The sequence below is a fragment of the Lemur catta genome, chromosome 4 (genome assembly GCF_020740605.2).
Source record: "Lemur catta isolate mLemCat1 chromosome 4, mLemCat1.pri, whole genome shotgun sequence".
Lineage (NCBI taxonomy): Eukaryota > Metazoa > Chordata > Mammalia > Primates > Lemuridae > Lemur > Lemur catta.
This window is the reverse complement of record NC_059131.1, coordinates 105,266,698-105,283,675: the sequence shown is the minus strand read 5'-3', so window position 1 is coordinate 105,283,675 and position 16,978 is coordinate 105,266,698. Positions and strand designations below refer to the sequence as shown.

Sequence of the window (16,978 nt, the reverse complement as noted above, 5' to 3'; positions counted from 1 at the left end):
ACTTGCAATTCTTGGCCATCTGTTAACCTTTTTGGAGCAGTTATTCACCAAAAAAGAATCTTTAAAATTTAATTGAGTTGTCAATTACAGTGAACTCTCTGCAGCTGTTCTAAAATGTAAAATTATACACATATGTAAATGCAAAAGTGCGTATCTGGGTAAGAGAAAGAGACCTGTCTGCCTTCATACTTTACCCCTTCCTTGTCTGAATTTTCTTCTTCCATCTGGTTTAGAGATACTCCTGGACCAAAGGCTCCTGCCCGTGGACCAAAGGCTTAAACCCCTTCCATGTCATTCTAAATGTAAATACAGTCTGTCAACCTCTTGTAAACCAGCTGTACCCCAGCTTTTGGGTTGTGAGGACCTGCTGTGGCAGAGACTGTAAGCTGACCGCCTCAAAGCTCACCATCCCTTTCCCCTTCTGCATTCTGAATTTACTTGGGAAAGCCATACACACAGCTAGAAAGACAACTTTTCCTAATCTCTCTTGCAGCTAGATGTGGCGAGGTGACCAGATGTTGACCAGTGAGGTACATGTAGAAGGGTTGAATATACTTCTGTGAGGTCCTTCATGGAGAGGGAGTGGGGCTTTCAGCCTTTTATTCTTTTTCCTGCATGGAATGCAAAGATAACGACCAGAGCCCCAACAGCCATTTCAGACCACAAGGTGACCTTGAGAAGAAAGCCAAAATGATTAAAGGAACATGGGTCCCCGATACAGGGAACTCCCTGTGCGGCTGCACTGTTATCTCTAGATTTATTTTACATAAGAGGTAAATAAACCTCTATTTGTATAAGACATTGATCCCACATGGTGGAACATAATTCTAACTGATACAGTTGGGAAATTGTTGAAGGAATGTACACTCTGAAATATTAAGCATTTGGTGTACTAAATACAACAGCAGACACACCTACAATGCAATTAACAAAGCCAACAGTTTATCTTTGAGAGGCTCTGAGTGACCTTGTATGTAGAGGTGGCTTGTCATTACAGTACCAAACCAACCTAGGGTGGGCAACATGCCTCTTAAGCATTTATAAGGGTGCCATCCTTAAAGGTTCTAGGAGGCTCAGAAATCATGTTTTATGTTGAATAATTACCAAAATGAAGTGATGACATAATAAATACTTCACAGTATTAGAGTTTTCAATTGTGACGATGTAAAAACTTTTTAAAATTTGTTTTTAACTAATAAGGCATTTTTTGAGTGCCTACTGAGTACCAGGCACTGTGCTAAACACTTACATAATTTCACTTAATCTCTACAAGCACATACAATTATTATTCTCACTTAATAGACGGGAAAAGGAAAGGGGTAAGTCACTTGCCCAAGGTCGCGTGGCAAAGCTGGAAATCAAACCAAAGTCCGTCGGTTTCAGGGCCTGTATCATGAAACATCAGACTAAAGCACCTTCCACGTTTATGTTTTTCTAGATAGTTCTGAGCATGCTTAGCTCCTCTAGATTCTCCAACGATCTATGTCAGAATGGCTGTCCTTATTTCTGTAAATGAGAAAGCTGAGTCTGGAGAGGGCTTGCTCATCTTTAAAGTAAGATTGGCACATGCAGTGATGGTATCAACAGTGTGACCTCGAGGGACACAGAGCCAAAGCCATGCTCTGCAAACCGACTCGGCCCCGTCCTTGAGTGTGATCTTGTCGTTTAGCTCTTTAAATCAAGGAGACATCAAGGGTCACTGATACTCAGTCTGGGAAAATTAGAACCACCTTTGAGTTAAGACAAAGAGACACATGTTTGTTACATTTTAATCAGAATCAGATATTTAATGGCATAAAAACATTCCATATATGGCTTTGCTGCTCCGAAACTCATGAACTTAAACCCAAATATGACACACGTAGTGTTAAGAGTTATTTGGCCAGCCTCCCCACTCCCCAAAGAGATTAAAAAGTAATAATGCAAAAAAGTTAAGGTCAAGGTGTTTTAAAATCACATCGCAGCAATGACTAACCATTTGTTTACTGGTGACTTCTACTCCACCCTGAAAGCTGCTGAGCTTAACTTGCTGTTGAACAAGTGGTTAGTTATTAGTTCCCTGGGTGATTGTCCCTGAAGTTAAGCCATGCTCTGGGGACACATTAGGCACTTTAAGTGGGGTAGTTGCCTTTTCCAGGTTGGGTCCCAAGTTTGGCTCTCAATGCAAGGTAAAGAGTTTCTAGTCGAGCAGAACGCTCTGTGGAACGAAGCCCTGGGATCTCGAAGCATTCTCACGAACCTCCTACCAGGTGTTCTGGAGAGCTTTGAGGGCGGGCAAGCAGGTTGCTTAATTTCTGCACTTGCCGTGGACGTGGGCACAGTGGCTCATTCAGATTTTTATTCTAGCGTCCCGAATGACAGCCCATCCACACAGAGTGATGCTCGCAGTATTTAGCAAGCGGTGTGGCACAGGTACCACGGTTGGGACAGATGCGGTGTAAACATTGGTGAGGCCGCCCCGTGCGCGCTGGCGCAATCGCCAGCTCTGCGTCCAGGGAGCAAACGCGTCTCCGCGCTCGGCGTGACACCCCGCACCTGCTGCGCAGCCCTTCCCTAGTCCGCCTCGTCCCCGTCCCCGTCTTCTCCTGCGGTAGCGGCCTCCAGAGCCGCGAGGGCTTCTGCCACCGCCGCGTCCTCGTCCACGACCTCCCCGCCCCCGGCTCTGTCGGAGAGGGGGGCGTCCTCCTGCCTGTTCCCTGGGTCACCCACAGGCATGGCACGGGCAGGACCCTCCTCTTTTGGAACTTCCGCTGCCACGGCCTCGCCTAACGAATCCCAGCTTCTCGTCAGCGAGAAGGGCATATTCCAGCCGCGCTCCTCCGCCCCGGCAGTTCCCTGCAGGGGCGCATCCTCCGCGGGGGGCTGGAAAAGGTGATCCTTTTCTCCACGACCATCACTGTCCACAGCCGGCGCCCAGAGCCGAGGGTAATCCGGGGCCGGTATCCGCAGGGCTCGGTCCTGTGCTTCCGAGGCAGGACTCTGTGCCCCAGAAGGAGCTCTGGAGCCTCCGCCGCACGTGACCCGGGTCTCCTCCCGGGCCGGCGACGCGCAGTCCTGTGTCCCCGCGCCGCCTCCTTCCGGGAAGGGCTGAGTCGGCCGGATGCCGCCTGCGGCGCTGGCCCCGGGGCCGCTGCCATCCTGGGGGGGCCTGGGAGTCCCGCTGGGCTGCGCAGCCGAGGCCGGGCCGACGCCATTGGCAGCGCCGTCCGCGCGGTGTCCCCCTCCAGAGTCCCCCTGCGGGAGCCACCCTAGGTGGGACCGGCTGGACTCCTGCCCACCAGTCCCTCTGCCTCCGCTCTGCGTGCTCTTCAAGCCCTCCCTCGGGGGGTCATTTTTCTGTACCAGGAATTCGCCGCTCTGTTTGCCTTTTAATTTAACAGTGTCGTCTTCATCCAACTTGCAGCTGTTCACTTCGTTGACGTAGCCAGGGGAGGGCGCTTGCGCCGGATCAAGGAGACAGCTGGGGGTGAGAACCATGGATGGAAAGCAGTCAGATCTGCCCCTGGATTCGCACGGCCCGCCACCCGCTCTGCTGCTTTCGACTGTTGCTGCTAATTTAATTTCTGTGATCAGTTACTTTAAAAATCTATGTAAGTGTCTAAATCATATAGATATAGTTGGTATAAAAATGTTCTACCACTGGACATAGATCTTAAGAGATCCAAAGGGGGATGTGAGTGGAGAAGGTAAAAGTGGTTCATGGAATTTTAAAATAAAGAGAGTAAATAAAACAATGTCCATTAATAGGGACATAAAGGGTTAAGTACTGATGGTCCATCCCCACGATGGAATGAATAGTATCCTGTCATTACACTGATAAATATGAAGTCTGTAGTTGCATGAAAGATACTTATAATAAATATTTTAAAAATAAAGCCAAACATCACATTATGACTGCAGTGGAGTAAACCTTATGAATGTATGTGTCTGGAGTAGAAATAGAATATTTGTTAAGGAAGCAAGACCATCAGTTTTTTTCCCTTTATCTTATGTAGTTCATTCACGTCACCTGAACTTTTATGAAATGTAATATGGACAAAATTAAAAAGCACATATGTGATTGGGGCGATTTATTTTCAGCGATGCCATTTCAGGCATCCTCTGAAACCCAAGCTTTTCTTTGTGTTGAAGCTCTTTGAAGAAATGTAAATTCAACCTAAACCAAATACAGTCTTAGGGAATGATGGTGTTCCCAACGTGCTTTGGGAAGTGAACAAAAAAAGCTTAAAAATCTAGGCCACATGTCCTCTTAAATGGTATCAAAACAGCTCCAAACTCTTAATGTATGAGCAATGTTGACTGTGTCCCGGGTTGGATAAAAGGCACTGAATTCGTGCTTGGTCTTTAAAAGTGACTCCAGGATAATCACAAATGCCTCCATTTAGGTGAAGTGTGTTTTCAACTTTACCTTTGTATCATTTTACAGCACCTGCACCCCATCTGGATTATTTTTTGTTAACATCTGGAAAAGAAAGTGTGAAAGGTAAAGAACACAGTGAATGACATGCTAGTAGGAATTAGGTTTGCTTTTTCTTTCCAGGATACTCAAAATTAACAGAGGCACCAATCTTGGCAGAGGGTAACTAGCATGTGGGTCAGGGCGGGTGCTGGCTCCCCGGAACCCTCCATGTTCTAAAATCGCTCATTCAGAGTCCTCAGACCCTCGCTGACACGGGCCACTGTGCCAGACCCTTCCCAGCGCCGCGAGTTACCGCTCCATCTCCATCTCACGGACGAGGAAAGCACCCGTGGAGGAATGCCAGAGAGAGAAAGGAGGGCGCCGTTGGCTAGTCCCTCGCCTCCTGCGGAGGACGGACCCGGACCAGGGCAGGGCGGCAGGGCGTGTGAGAGGTCCCTTGCCGGGGGTTGGCCCTCAGGAACTAGAGGGCGACTGAGCGGGATGTCTCAGCGCTCCACGGTTCGGCCCCGAGGAGTGTTAGGGCCCGAGTCATCAGTACCGGGACTAAATCGCTGCTGTCCTGCCTTTCCCATCACCGGGCCAATCTCAGTTCTCATCCGCGGCCTCCCTCCTCTTGCAGCTCTAAGACGTGTCCCCATGGGGACCCTGGCAGAAGGTGGATCACTCCCCACCTGCCCACTGCCGCTGGCGCTCCCCAAGCCGGATTTCCCTCATCATTTTCCTCCGAACAAAATCTCTTCATATAAAACTGACCCATCGGTCTGCTCTTTCCTCAGAAAATCCTGAAAATTAGTGTGGACGAATTGCTAAGTGGGTCTCCATGTCTAATACCTACAGCCTTTCAAAGGACAAGCCAACAAGAGAGTCAAAGGCCCGGTCCTCCATCTCCAGGAAGGACAGTCACCGTTCCTTGCTGGCTGTGTCCCTGCCTCCCCTGTCTTCTCCGTCCTTCCTGCTTTCGATCGTGGATGAATTTCCCGGGATGCTACTTCATAAGCCTTGGCCCACAGTGAAAATGACTAGGCGCTGTTTAAGATGTACAGATTGGCTGGTCGGCCACAGGGGACTAGATTTACACTGAAAAATAAAATCCACAAATAACCCCCTGTAGTAGGCTGAAAAATGGCTCCCCAAAAGATGTCTGGGTCTGGATCCCTGGAAGCCGGGAATGCTACCTTCTATGCACACCTACCTGCAAAATCTTCCACTATGTGACTCAGTTAAGGATTTTGAGAGGGTGAGACTTGCCTGGATTATCCGGGTGGACCCTAAATACAGTGGTATGAATGCTTCTGGGAGGGAAGTGGAGGGAGATTTGACCACGGACAGAAGGGGAAGAGGACATGTGACCACAAAGGCAGAGATGGCAGCAAAGAGGTCACGGGCCAAGGGACGTCCAGGAACGGACTAACCACTCTGGAAGGAGTGTGGCCCTGGTCACACCTGGATTTCAGCCCAGCAATACCAGTTTCAGACTTCAGGCCTCTAGAACTGGGAGAGAATAAACTTCCGTTGTTTTAAGCCCCCAAGTTTGCAGTGACTTGCATCAGCAGCACAGGAAACTAGAACACCCCCAAGTCACTTCATTCCTGAGCGCCAAACCCTTGTCAGTCAGACCCTGCTCAGGAGGACTAACGAATCTGCAGAGAGTCCCCCGGGCCACCCCATTGGGTGTCTCTTGTCACCCTTTCTCTCGTTACAGTGCTTCATTTTTCTTCCTAGCACATGTTACCACTGCACATTTTGTCACAGGTTTATTTGTTTATGATCCATCTTTTCCACGATGAAGTGAGCCCTGTGGAGTAGGGCTTTTCTTCAAGTCTGATTCCCCAGCGCTTAGGAAAATACCTGGTACACAACAGACAGTTAATAACTATTGTGGAATGAATGAATTCCCTAATGGCTATAGGTTAAAAACAAGAGCAGGAGCTGAGAGTGTCTGTAACCAGTCAAGGCATTCCTGGTGTGTGCCAACCATGTCACCCAGGTGTGATGAGGGCGGGCCCTGGGGACAGAAAACTCAGTGCAGAGCCCAGCTCTGCTGCCCACTCGCTGTGGACTCAGGACCTCGGCCACCTCGTCTGTAAACGGGGACAGTAATATTCCTACCATATGGCACTGTCGGGGGATTACGTAAGTTAATACTCAAAATAGGCACAGACCAGTGTCTCATCCTGCCCTGTTCGTACGTAGCATATAAAAAATAGACGGAGGCCTTGAACACAAGCAAGACGTCATCTCGTTGCCACGACACAGGCAGGCAAACAAGAGCACTAGCAGTGCTGAGCAGGGCTGGGTTCTGGAATAAGGGCCAGTGGCGTATTTCTAGCAGCCGTGGACTGACTGAACGACAGAGACCCCCAGTGCCCCAACAGCTCCACAGAGAGAGAAGTCTCCGGGGGCTTCGCCGGTAATGTACACGTATAACCTTTTAAGTTTTCAAAACACTCACAGTTAAATAACCCCATTTCCAAAGCCCAGGATTTTGCTCCCAGCCTCTGCTCCCCACTTACGTTCCCTGTCTGCGATGTCACAGGTCAGCCGTATAGATCAGCCGGGGGAGAAGCCCACGTGCACCTCCGCCCCTCCCGCCCCGCCCCCTCCACAGTCTGCTCTGAAATCCTGACTCTTTCCATACTCGCAATACATTTGTTTATCTTGGACTCTGTTTAAAAAAAATTAGGATAGGTAGCAAAAAAACAGTCAAAGAGAAGGAAAAAGGGGCTTAGAAGTGTTTGAGAAACACAAAGGCAGACTGGATGGCAATCATGTAACTGAAGCAGTCATAAAATATTAATCACTGAAAACCTCGGGTCAACTTTATAATGAGAGTTGTCCATGGGCAAGGTTTTCTTCTGAAATAAATAAATGAAAGAAAGAGAAAGGAAGAGGGAAAGAAAGAAAAAGGAAATAAAGAGAGAGAAAGAAGAAAAAGAAAGGCCAGGCATGTCTCGAGTGACACCGTGTGTCCCCAGAGATGCAAGACTGGCCCAGGAGGAGCTAGAGCGCTGCCCCCCCCCTGCTGTGGCTGAGGCCACAGGAGCCACCGGCGCCAAAATGGGATGACTGCTCAGGTTGGAAAGCCCAACGCAAACACCGCCACTTCCTTGCCACTTAAAGAGATGACAGGGCTTCTGGCTTCTAGGCTCCCTCCTCCCCCAGGGAAACCACAGGACCTATACTGTTCTTCAAAGCCAGGCAATTATAAAGGAGGTTTTGGTGGTCTGCCCCCTTTCAGGACTGGGTTTGCAGTTGGGATTCTCCCCCATTGCCTCCCTCCGGGGCGCACCGCATGGGTGTCCTCCACCCCTGGTCCCCTACCTGAGGGCCATGCTTCTGCGCCTCTCCGGAGCCCAGTGCGGACAGCCTCTTCCTGGTTTGAGGTTCTGCCCTCTCTCACCTCGCCCCGTGTTGTCCTTCCCCAGCGACATTCCTTCTCTCAACCAGACAGGCTCTAGCGTCCAAGGCTGTGTGACCACTGACGAAAAGGGTGGGGACACATGTATTTACACCCAACCCCTGCATGCCCGCATCTACGATTAGTCTTCCTTATATGATGTGTCAGATCAGATTCATTTGTCTGCTCCTATGTTCCTCCCACATCTGCATCTTGCCTGCAGCAAGGAGTTCTCTGAAGTCCAGGTGCAAAAAGGAAATACTCCTTGTCTGGCACGTGATATATGGAAATGGAAAAAAATATATATGCTCTTTTGAAGCCAGACTGAGTTCAAAACAAGCTGTCTGCCTGCTTTCTTCCTCTCTTCCCTTTGACAACAGCTAGCTTAAAGGTAAGAGCTCAGTTGCTGGGTGCTTTATTACCCAGCAGAATTGAAATTTGCTTTCTCTTTGGAGTATAAAAAAGCAACAGGGAAGCAGAGGGCAGATCCTTTGCTTGGTTTACACAGGGGAAAAACAAACACCATTAGGATGGCTGTGTCCATCCACCGCTCCTGGAGTCCTGTGTTTTGTGTTGAAGTTAAACAGTCCTGTGTTTGAAGATGGCCGTCTAATGCCCGTCAGTTGCTGGTGAAGCCTCCTTGCTGGAAAATCCTGTTTCACAAGGAGGGTAGCTTTGGAGGTGGGGGAAGGGAAGACCAGAGAGGGCCAGGAGTTTCGAACCAGACAGAGAAACTATTTGTCAGGAAGTCATGGGAATATGAAAAAGGCTCAACCTCTCTGGAAAGAGCTGGCTTTGAATAGTGCTAGTCTGAAAGAATGACAAGGACAGGTCAAAAGGACATAGGAGTTAGCTTATAGGAGTTTTGCTGGCCAAATCTGGAACAACTGGAGCATCACAATACTTACTACTATAAGGATCCATGAGTCTACACTGAGGTAAACAAAATAAGGGAAATGCAGTGCTCTGCCTTGCCAGTAGGAGACCAGCCTACAAACATACAAGAGAGAATGGATCTAGAAAAGTCGCCATTTGACAGCCTTTCAAGTAAGAACCACCAGCGGACTGAGGCCAGTGGGTGCAAGTCTGAGGTGAGCAGTGGATCTACTCTCAAAGTATCCCCCCACCGCAGGCGTGAGGGTACCCTCGCACGCAGCACCACAACCCAGTGACCTAAGGCAATATGGCCATGGTGAGACTGAGGAAGCGCACGTGGCTCCTGATGTGTGCACTGAGACCGAGCCATCACTGCTGTGATTTTCCTGCCCAAAGAGCACACCCTAACTGAAACATTAGGGGCATTTAGCAAAGCAACTGGCCTGTACCCTTAACGTGTTATGAAAGAGCAAAGAAAGACTGAGGAACCATTCCAGACGAAAGCAGACTTAAGAGGCAGGACAACCCAATGTGCTGCATGTCCTTCTTGCTGAAAGGTCATGGACTAGGGAATAGTATTAAGTCTGTGTTAATTTCCTGATTTTGGTCATTGTACTGGGATTATATAAGAGAATGCCCTGTTTTTAGGAAATGCATGGTGAATTGTTTAGAAATAAAGGAGCATGGTATGTATAACTTATTAAAATGATTCAGAAAAAAAATTTGTGTGTGTAGAGAGAGACGGCAATGAAGCAAATGTGGTAAATGTTAACATTTAGGGACTCTGGGTAGAGGATATATGAAGACTCTTTGTATTTTCCTTGAAACTTTTCTCTTAAGTCTGAAATAATGTCAAAATAAAAAAATTAAAAGGGAAAAAAAGGTGTGAAGTTAGAAATGAACATGCTAATCTAATGTCAGTTCTTATTCTGCTTCTTACAACCTGGGCTAGGACCTGACACCTTCAGGGAATCACTGATATTAAGATATTCCCTATAAATTAGACCACGCAGAAAGGTCTTGGAAGGGAGCTCATCAAAAGTCCCCCGGGCTTTGTGAACTTAGGTGTCATCCTGTGTACACACTGAAGACCTTTGCCCAATATACAGCCCCGCGTACTACAACTCAGGAGGCAAATAAGTTCTGATTCTTGTCCTCAGGCTGCTGCTCCATCTCGGAAAGGGACTCGCTGTCCAGAGCTCTGGTGCTGGCCAGCGTCCCCTCCCCTGTCACACACGCACTCCTCACCGGCAGTGCCTGACCCCCCGCCAGCCTCCAGCTCCCACGGGGCACTTCATCCGTGTCACTCAAATGCAGGATTGACTGGTGAGTGATGGGTGGGAGTGACTGAGTGATGGGCACGAGATTTTATGGATTATTCCCGTGGAGGGTCTACCCCTTTCCATGATCAAATCTCACCTACCCAGTGGCCCAAACCACAGGCCTCAGTAGTCGATGTGCTAGGATGTTTGTGTTAGCATCACCTAGAACTGGGTTTGGTGGGATATCTGTGTGCAGAGATGTGTTCCTAGTTCCCCCCTCTCCAAAAAAAAGGTCTCCCTGGTCAAAATAGGTTTGGGAACAACAGAGATTAATCTGCTGAGGAGCACATTCATGGTTATGAAAAGGAACTGTTTCACTTTGTTTAACCCAGTGTTTCCCCAAATTATTTGACCACAGAACTTTATTTTCATAACAAACTTATTAACAACCAACAGAACTCATGTTTTGTGGAAAGCTTTTGGAAAAATGACTATCGAAGTGACAGTCTTAATAATCAGGGGAGTTTTATGCCCCAAACTAACACCGTTACATGGTGTCTGGGTGAACTTAGCCGGGCAAAGTCTGTGCTCCGGTGTCAGAAGTCCACGTCCCAGCCACAGCTCCATCACCAAGGGCAGGGACATGGGAAAGTCACTTCATCTCACATCCAATAATCTTCTAAATGGTAAAGTGGGAAAGAAAGGGAATGTCCACTCATTTATCTCACTGAATCCTGAGAACTACGCTGAAGGCAGGCATTCATGCTGCCCCTTTGCAGGTGGGGCACCCCCCTTAGCAGTTTGTCAACTAGCCTATCGCAGAACTGTTTGGGCCCCAAGGCCACGCTCATCCCAGGCCATGATGATGAATGAATGGAGAAGCCTCTCTTCTGGTTTCCTCCCTCCGGCCCCAGGTTCTCCGTCTCGTCCCCTCAGGGCTGCAGCTCTTCGGTAAACGGCTCTTCGGCCTCTGCCAGGAGGGGCTGCTGACCAACACCTGGGCCCCTGGGATGGGGACAGAGTGTGTCACAGCAAAGTCCCTGGGGGGATGGGGGTCTCAGATCAGAGAGACCCCTGAGGGTGGAGGAGGTGGCCCCCTTCTCCACTGGGAGTGGGCTGGGGGAGGTGCAAGCTACCAGGCAGGAGGGAAGGCAACCGGTGGGTTCCAGAGCACTGGCCGGCGACCCTGGGCCTGCTGGCATGCCTGCATTTTAATAGGAAACCATGTAAAAATAAGTTTCCAGGCCATGTGTGGTGGCTCATGCCTGTAAGCCTAGTACTCTGGGAGCCTGAGGTGGGAGGATCCCTTGAGGCCTGGAGTTTGGGACCAGCCTGAGCAAGAGCAAGAACTCGTCCGTACAAAAAATAGAAAAATTAGCCGGGCGTGGTGCCTTGAGCCTGTAGTCCCAGCTACTCGGGAGGCTGAGGCAGGAGGATCGCTTGAGCCCAGGAGTTTGAGGTTGCAGTGAGCTACGATGATGCCACTAGCCCAGGCAACAGAGTGAGACTTTGTCTCCTAAATAAATTAATAAGTAAGTAAGTTTCCAGGAGCTAAAGGAATGGGTCTCTGAAAGTGACATGTCTCGGTTGAAACTGGTGTTCCTCAGTGAAGTGCGGCCCGGGGCCAGCTGGAATCATGCCGTTTACAGGGCTGCGGCGCTGGCCCGCCCCAGGCTGCCTGCTGGCCCACCTGAGGGGGGTGTCTAGCGGCTCCCGTGGCGCTCCCCTCGCAGGGACTCTGAGGAACAGGCCAGCTCCTGGTCCCGTGACTTCACTGCTGCTGAGTTCACGGGATCTTCGGATCTTTGACGTCTATGTTGAATGTGGAAACAGACTTTTTTTTTTGTCACTCCCTTTTTTCTTCCTTTGGTGCTTATAAAAGTATAATATATCACAATCATTGTAATGGGTCTGGAAGACATTTCATATGGCCCTTTCCTCCATCCAAGATCTGATGCCAGTGTTTTCCTTTTCTGATGTAATTAGTCTACTGTCCTTATGGGTACAGAGAAGTTATGTAACTTGCCCCAGGTTATAAAAGTTAGAAGGTAGGATTGTGTAGCTCTTAGTAATGTTGTTGCTATTGTTTTCATTATTATCAGTATTTCCTGGCATGCATCCTGGTAGGCTGTTTCCCCCCCGAGCCCTCTGGATTACACAAGCAGCTTGTGCCCCCGTAGGCTGTGCAAGAGGACCGGGTTCTCCGGCTCTGGGCCCGACAGTTGCACAGCTGTGCTTGCGTCCACTCACCAGCAGGTGGCAGCGTACAGAGGCGATTTCACTCCGGTCTCGAAGGAGGCACGAGCGGGAAGAAAGGCCCGACTGGAGAACGACGGCACAGCGTGGGTGCTTTGCCAGGCGGCAAGGTAAGAAGGAGGCGACATGGTCAGTATTTCAGACGGTCACCGTCAGTCACCACGGCACCGCCACGGCTTCCTCCAGCACCGCCAGGCACGGGGCGGGCGGCGGGGGGATTCCAGAGGACAGACAGGCGCGACGGCGCGGTCGGCCCCCGCAGGCCGGGCAACTTCTGCGCGCGGGGCGGGGAGAGGGAAGGGACGCGTGGCGTTGGGGGGGTCCGGCTCCTCCCCGCCGCGCCTGTCCCCGGGCCCAGCCGCCCACCGTGTGACCGACCGCAAGCCCCATCTTCGGATGGGCCCAGGGCCCCGAGGCGTGGTCAAGATAAGCCACAAAACAGACACGGCCCAAGGGGAGGGTCTGGGGGAGGAAGCCCATTATTTGCATTTAAAATACAATCAGAATATTGTGTGTGAAAAGGCAGAACCTGCGCGAATTGCCAGAGTGAAACAGAAATGCCCAGCTCTGCTGGTGGCTGTGGCCAGCGCTCGGGACACTGCCCGGCCTCCCGCACCTCCCGTGTTCTGTGGGGGCTGTTTCAGGGAGAGGAGCCGGGGAGCTCCGCGAACTGCAGATCCCCAGGAGTGGCTCCTGAGCGGAGCGGGTGAGCCGTGATTCACTGCAGAGCAGAGACCGGGGTTTGCGTGTGCGCCGGGCGGGGTCCCGCTGGACAGAGGGAGAAGCAGAGGACACTGGGCCACAAGGAATCCGCCTGGGTCCCAGTGGGGCCTGACAACTCGTGTTTCCTGCAAGCTGAGGCTGCCGGCTGGGATCACACTCTGAGAACCATAGCTTTTCTGCTTCAAGGAGATAAAGGCAGTCCAGGTCTCCTCGCTCTGCTGTGTTGCTGGCTGGTTTAGGTGAGCCTTGCTCCAAGGAGGACCAGCGTCCTAAGAACCCTTGTGCCTTGGGGTGTCCTTGGCATGCCAGTGGGGTCCCTACCGTCGTTGCTGACTCCTTTTGGTGACAAAGGGTATGGCCCAAACCGAGTTATCCAACACTATCATTTGGTTAGAAAAACGTTTTGGTCATAAACCAACACCTGTAGTCACTGTTTCCAATCCCATCCCCAACTGCTGCAGTTTTAACTGTGGTCTTAAGTGTCTAAGAATTGTGTCCATTTTTCAGAATCTGCATGGGAACATTTTCTGATTTATGTCCAGCCTATTATCCTCTGTGGGGCTGTTGCAGGGAACAGTTGGAATAAACCAAGCATCTGATACTGTGGAATTCACTGGAACGAACTAAATGTTTAATAACTGGGGAGTGGCTGGAACAGACCTAAGGCACTGGCTGGCCACCGCCTGTCGGCTTGCAGATCCTTTGCCTGCCTCGCCTTGGCCAGCTCCGGTTCTCGGGCCTTCTCGGGCCTCCACGCCGCAGAGGCCCCGCTTGCCCTCTGGACCCGGGCAGGCCCCGCTGACGGAAGGCGCGGGCGGAAGCCGGGAGAAGCCAGGGTAGTCCTCTTCCCGCTCCCCGCGCTGGGCTGTATCCTGTCCGCCCCGGCAGTGACCGTGTGTCTCTACCGCTCCGGACGCCCAACCGCGCTTCCCTCCACGGGGCCAGCGTGGCAGCCCCTCCCCGCGGCCCCAGGCCCTGCCCCGGAATCCGCTTCTGTCCCTCATGGCGGGTGGAAACGTCTTCCTGCTTTGAGTCTCCGCCTTACCTCGCCGTCTCATTTGGTTCTCAGCTCTTCCAATACCCGAGTAACCGAATGACCAGATAAAACTCCCTCTGAAAGAGGGGGGTCTCCAGTCCTGGCTGGATCTTGCCTATTGCAGATAAAATCCTGGCCACAGGTTTTCTGTTCAAGTTACTAAATAACACAAAGCCTTGGACTCTGCAAAAATTGTTACCTTGTGCTGTGCGTGTTGCTGCTTCCTGGGGAAGGACTGTGGCCCCACGGCCACCAAGCTGTCCTCCCCTCCCCAGCCCAGAGCAGTCTGTGTGCCGTGCAGCGCCACTGCAGGGTGGGGTCCCCTAGCTTCCCTTCCAAGCACCTAAACTCCTCCTGAATATCAGTATTAATAGTCTAAAACTGCCACTGGAGAAAGGATAGGGGCATATGGACCCTCTTACTGTTTTCAGTAATCTCACGAAAATGTTCAACATCATCCACGGGTGTGAGGGGTGGTTACAAAAGAAGTCGAGATGTTCCTTACGTCTGCCAAGATGCAGAAGGTACTGCCTATTCCTGGTACAGGCATCGGCCCTGTTAGCCTGTCCCCATTATCAGTGTCATATCGGGAAGCTGATTTTTAACCCCTAAATGCCTCAGTGAGGCTCCAATTCAACACCTTAAGAAAAATACCTAAAACTCTTGTAGCTGGTAATCCAGATATCCCCAAGTGCTCACCAACATGCTTTCGAAGTATATGTGTGTTGAGGAAGTCACGCCGGTTGTCACAGATAGCTCTGGAAGGGCCGTGGCTGAGACCATAGAAAGATCCGGACTCACTGCACACGCACTCTCGTAGACAACCACAGGCTTCCACCAGCGGTGCAGAGGTAGACGTTTTCTCCAGAGTCTGCTGCTGGGGTAGAGCCTGGCTCCTGGATGCACCGACAGACCACGTCATTCGAAACCAAAGCAAGCCTGCTGTGCAGGCAGAATCCCTGCAGCACCAGGATGCAGACCCACCAGGAGCCAGGGTCAGGCCATGACCTCCCGCGCGGCCTTTAGTTTCTGACGATATGGACAAGTGTACTTTAGAGAATTCTCAGATAATACAAACGTAGTTTACTTGAGAAGGAGATTTTTAAAATCTGAAATGAAGACAATATTTTTTCACTCAACACATGCAGTTCTATGTCTTTTTCACACGGGACGCAGTGGACCCTCTTCTGTCACACTCCGGAGCATTGCAATAACATCCTCCAACAAAACTCGACGCAACTCAGCTTGTGAGGCTGATTTGCCTGACTCTGGGTCAAGTTCCAAAGGAAGCTCAGCATCACTAAGGTTTTCTGCTTGAAATCGTCAGGGACACCCTCGGCATCACTGCATGATCACTTGCATTGTCACGGCTGCATTCCCAGAAGGGCTGGCCAAAGCATTTATGTATGGAATCATATAGGAGGGGGCAGTATATTAGGAAATACGTTTGGTCTTTGTCACTGGCTTTTGGCACAGAACACCTAAAACCCATGGAATTTCCCCAGTGATAAGAGTATCTTTTGTTATTCATAATGAACCCCTTTCCATCAGCCCTGGTTTGCTGAGTGAGGTCACTTTTAGGGCAGGCCCAGACAGCCTCAGGGTGTGGCCGCTCATCAAAAAGACCCAGCGATTAGAGAGTTGGACTTTCAGCCCCATCTATCCACTTCTGGGAAAGGGTTGGGGCTTCCTGGAGATCAAGCTTTATAAAAACTCTTGGACGATGTGATTGGATGCACTTCTGGGCCAGTGAGCTGCATCCTTGTGCTGGGGGGGAGGCACACCCCGACCCCACCCCACGGGGACAGAAGCTCCTGCACTTAGCACCTTTCCGGCCTCACCCTATGTACCCTCCATCTGGCTACGAGTACGTCTATACCCTTTGTAATAAACTGGTCAACGTAAGTAGAGTATCTCCCTGAGCTCTGTGAGCCATTCTGGCAAACTGTTGAGCCCAAGGAGGGGCGTGGTGGGAGCCCTGATGTATAGGCGGACGTAAGCACCAAAGGTCTGGACAAGCAGTTGGTATGTGAAGTGGGGGCAGGCTCGTGGGACTGAGTCCTTAGTTGTGAGGTCTGATGCTAACTCCAGGTGGATAGTGTAAGAACTGAATTAAATTGTGGGACACCCAGCTGGGTGTCCAGAGAGTTGAAGAATTGCTATGTGGTGTGGAAAAAACCCACATGTTTGCCATTGGAAGTGAGGTGTTCTGCGTGAGAGTACAGAGAGAAGAAAGGGTGTGGTTTTTCTCAGAGGGGGTTGGAAGAGGTGGAAGAACTTACACATCCTGTGCGTAGAATGCAGGCTAGTATTGCAGTTATGGGAGTGGGCTCTGAAGTCGAAGTCTGTAGTGTTATAAGCTGGGTGACTCTGAGCAAGTCTCTTCTCTGAATCTCAGCTTTGCCAACCGTTAGATGGGGAAAATAGTAACACCTAGGCTTGCAGGGTTCTTAGGAGAAGCACATGAGTTAAACATGAGACAGGCCTGGCAAACAGTAGGCTCTTAGTGAACGTTGGCTGTGGCATGTTCATGGTCATTGTGGGAATATTCTTTAACCACTGGGTGCTGGTCACTTTTAGACACTGAATAAACTCGGGCAATGTTCTGACCAAATCCTCCCTGGGACCACATGGGAATTGGGACATGTCTCTAATTTTGCTGAGTAGCCTCATCCTGGAGATGGCAGTACTCTGGAAGAAACCTGAAGCATTTGGACGATGTTAAGCTCTAAAAATGTTGAGGAAGTTTTGGAGGAAGGCATGTGGAGAGAAGTTTATAAGACACAGTCCTATAAGACTACAAATAATGATAGCTTCAAAAGCAAGCAGAGGTCAGGGCCACATGCTTAGCATAAACTAGTTCAGGGTATTTCCTAGAGTCCCACAGTGCCTGCTGTGGGCTGAACTGTGTCTTCCCCAAATTCAACCCAATGTGACTATTTGGAGATAGGGCTTTTAGGAGGTAATTAAGGTTCAGGGAGGTCATAAGGCTGAGGTCCTAATCTGAT

The 16,978-nt window shown here is 50.4% G+C and overlaps 1 protein-coding gene across 9 annotated transcripts in view; it reads right to left on the bottom strand.

Annotated features, from left to right (window-relative positions):
- Positions 1–1,761: 1,761 nt before the first annotated feature.
- C4H4orf19 (chromosome 4 C4orf19 homolog) overlaps positions 1,762–16,978 on the bottom strand; it is an 89,853-nt gene continuing 74,636 nt past the window's right edge. For 3 of the 9 annotated variants that reach the window (XM_045550497.1, XM_045550500.1, XM_045550501.1), the window contains 2 exons: positions 4,409–4,462; positions 1,762–3,460 (listed from right to left, as the gene is read on the bottom strand). In XM_045550497.1, coding sequence (XP_045406453.1) covers positions 2,554–3,460; positions 4,409–4,440 — 939 coding nt within the window. In that variant the 5' untranslated portion in view covers positions 4,441–4,462 and the 3' untranslated portion in view covers positions 1,762–2,553. Of the gene's footprint in view, positions 3,461–4,408; positions 4,836–7,741; positions 7,899–11,645; positions 11,769–12,205; positions 12,305–14,669; positions 14,682–16,978 lie in introns of those variants that run through there. The other 6 variants (XM_045550498.1, XM_045550505.1, XM_045550503.1 and 3 more) reach the window with 6 other exon arrangements.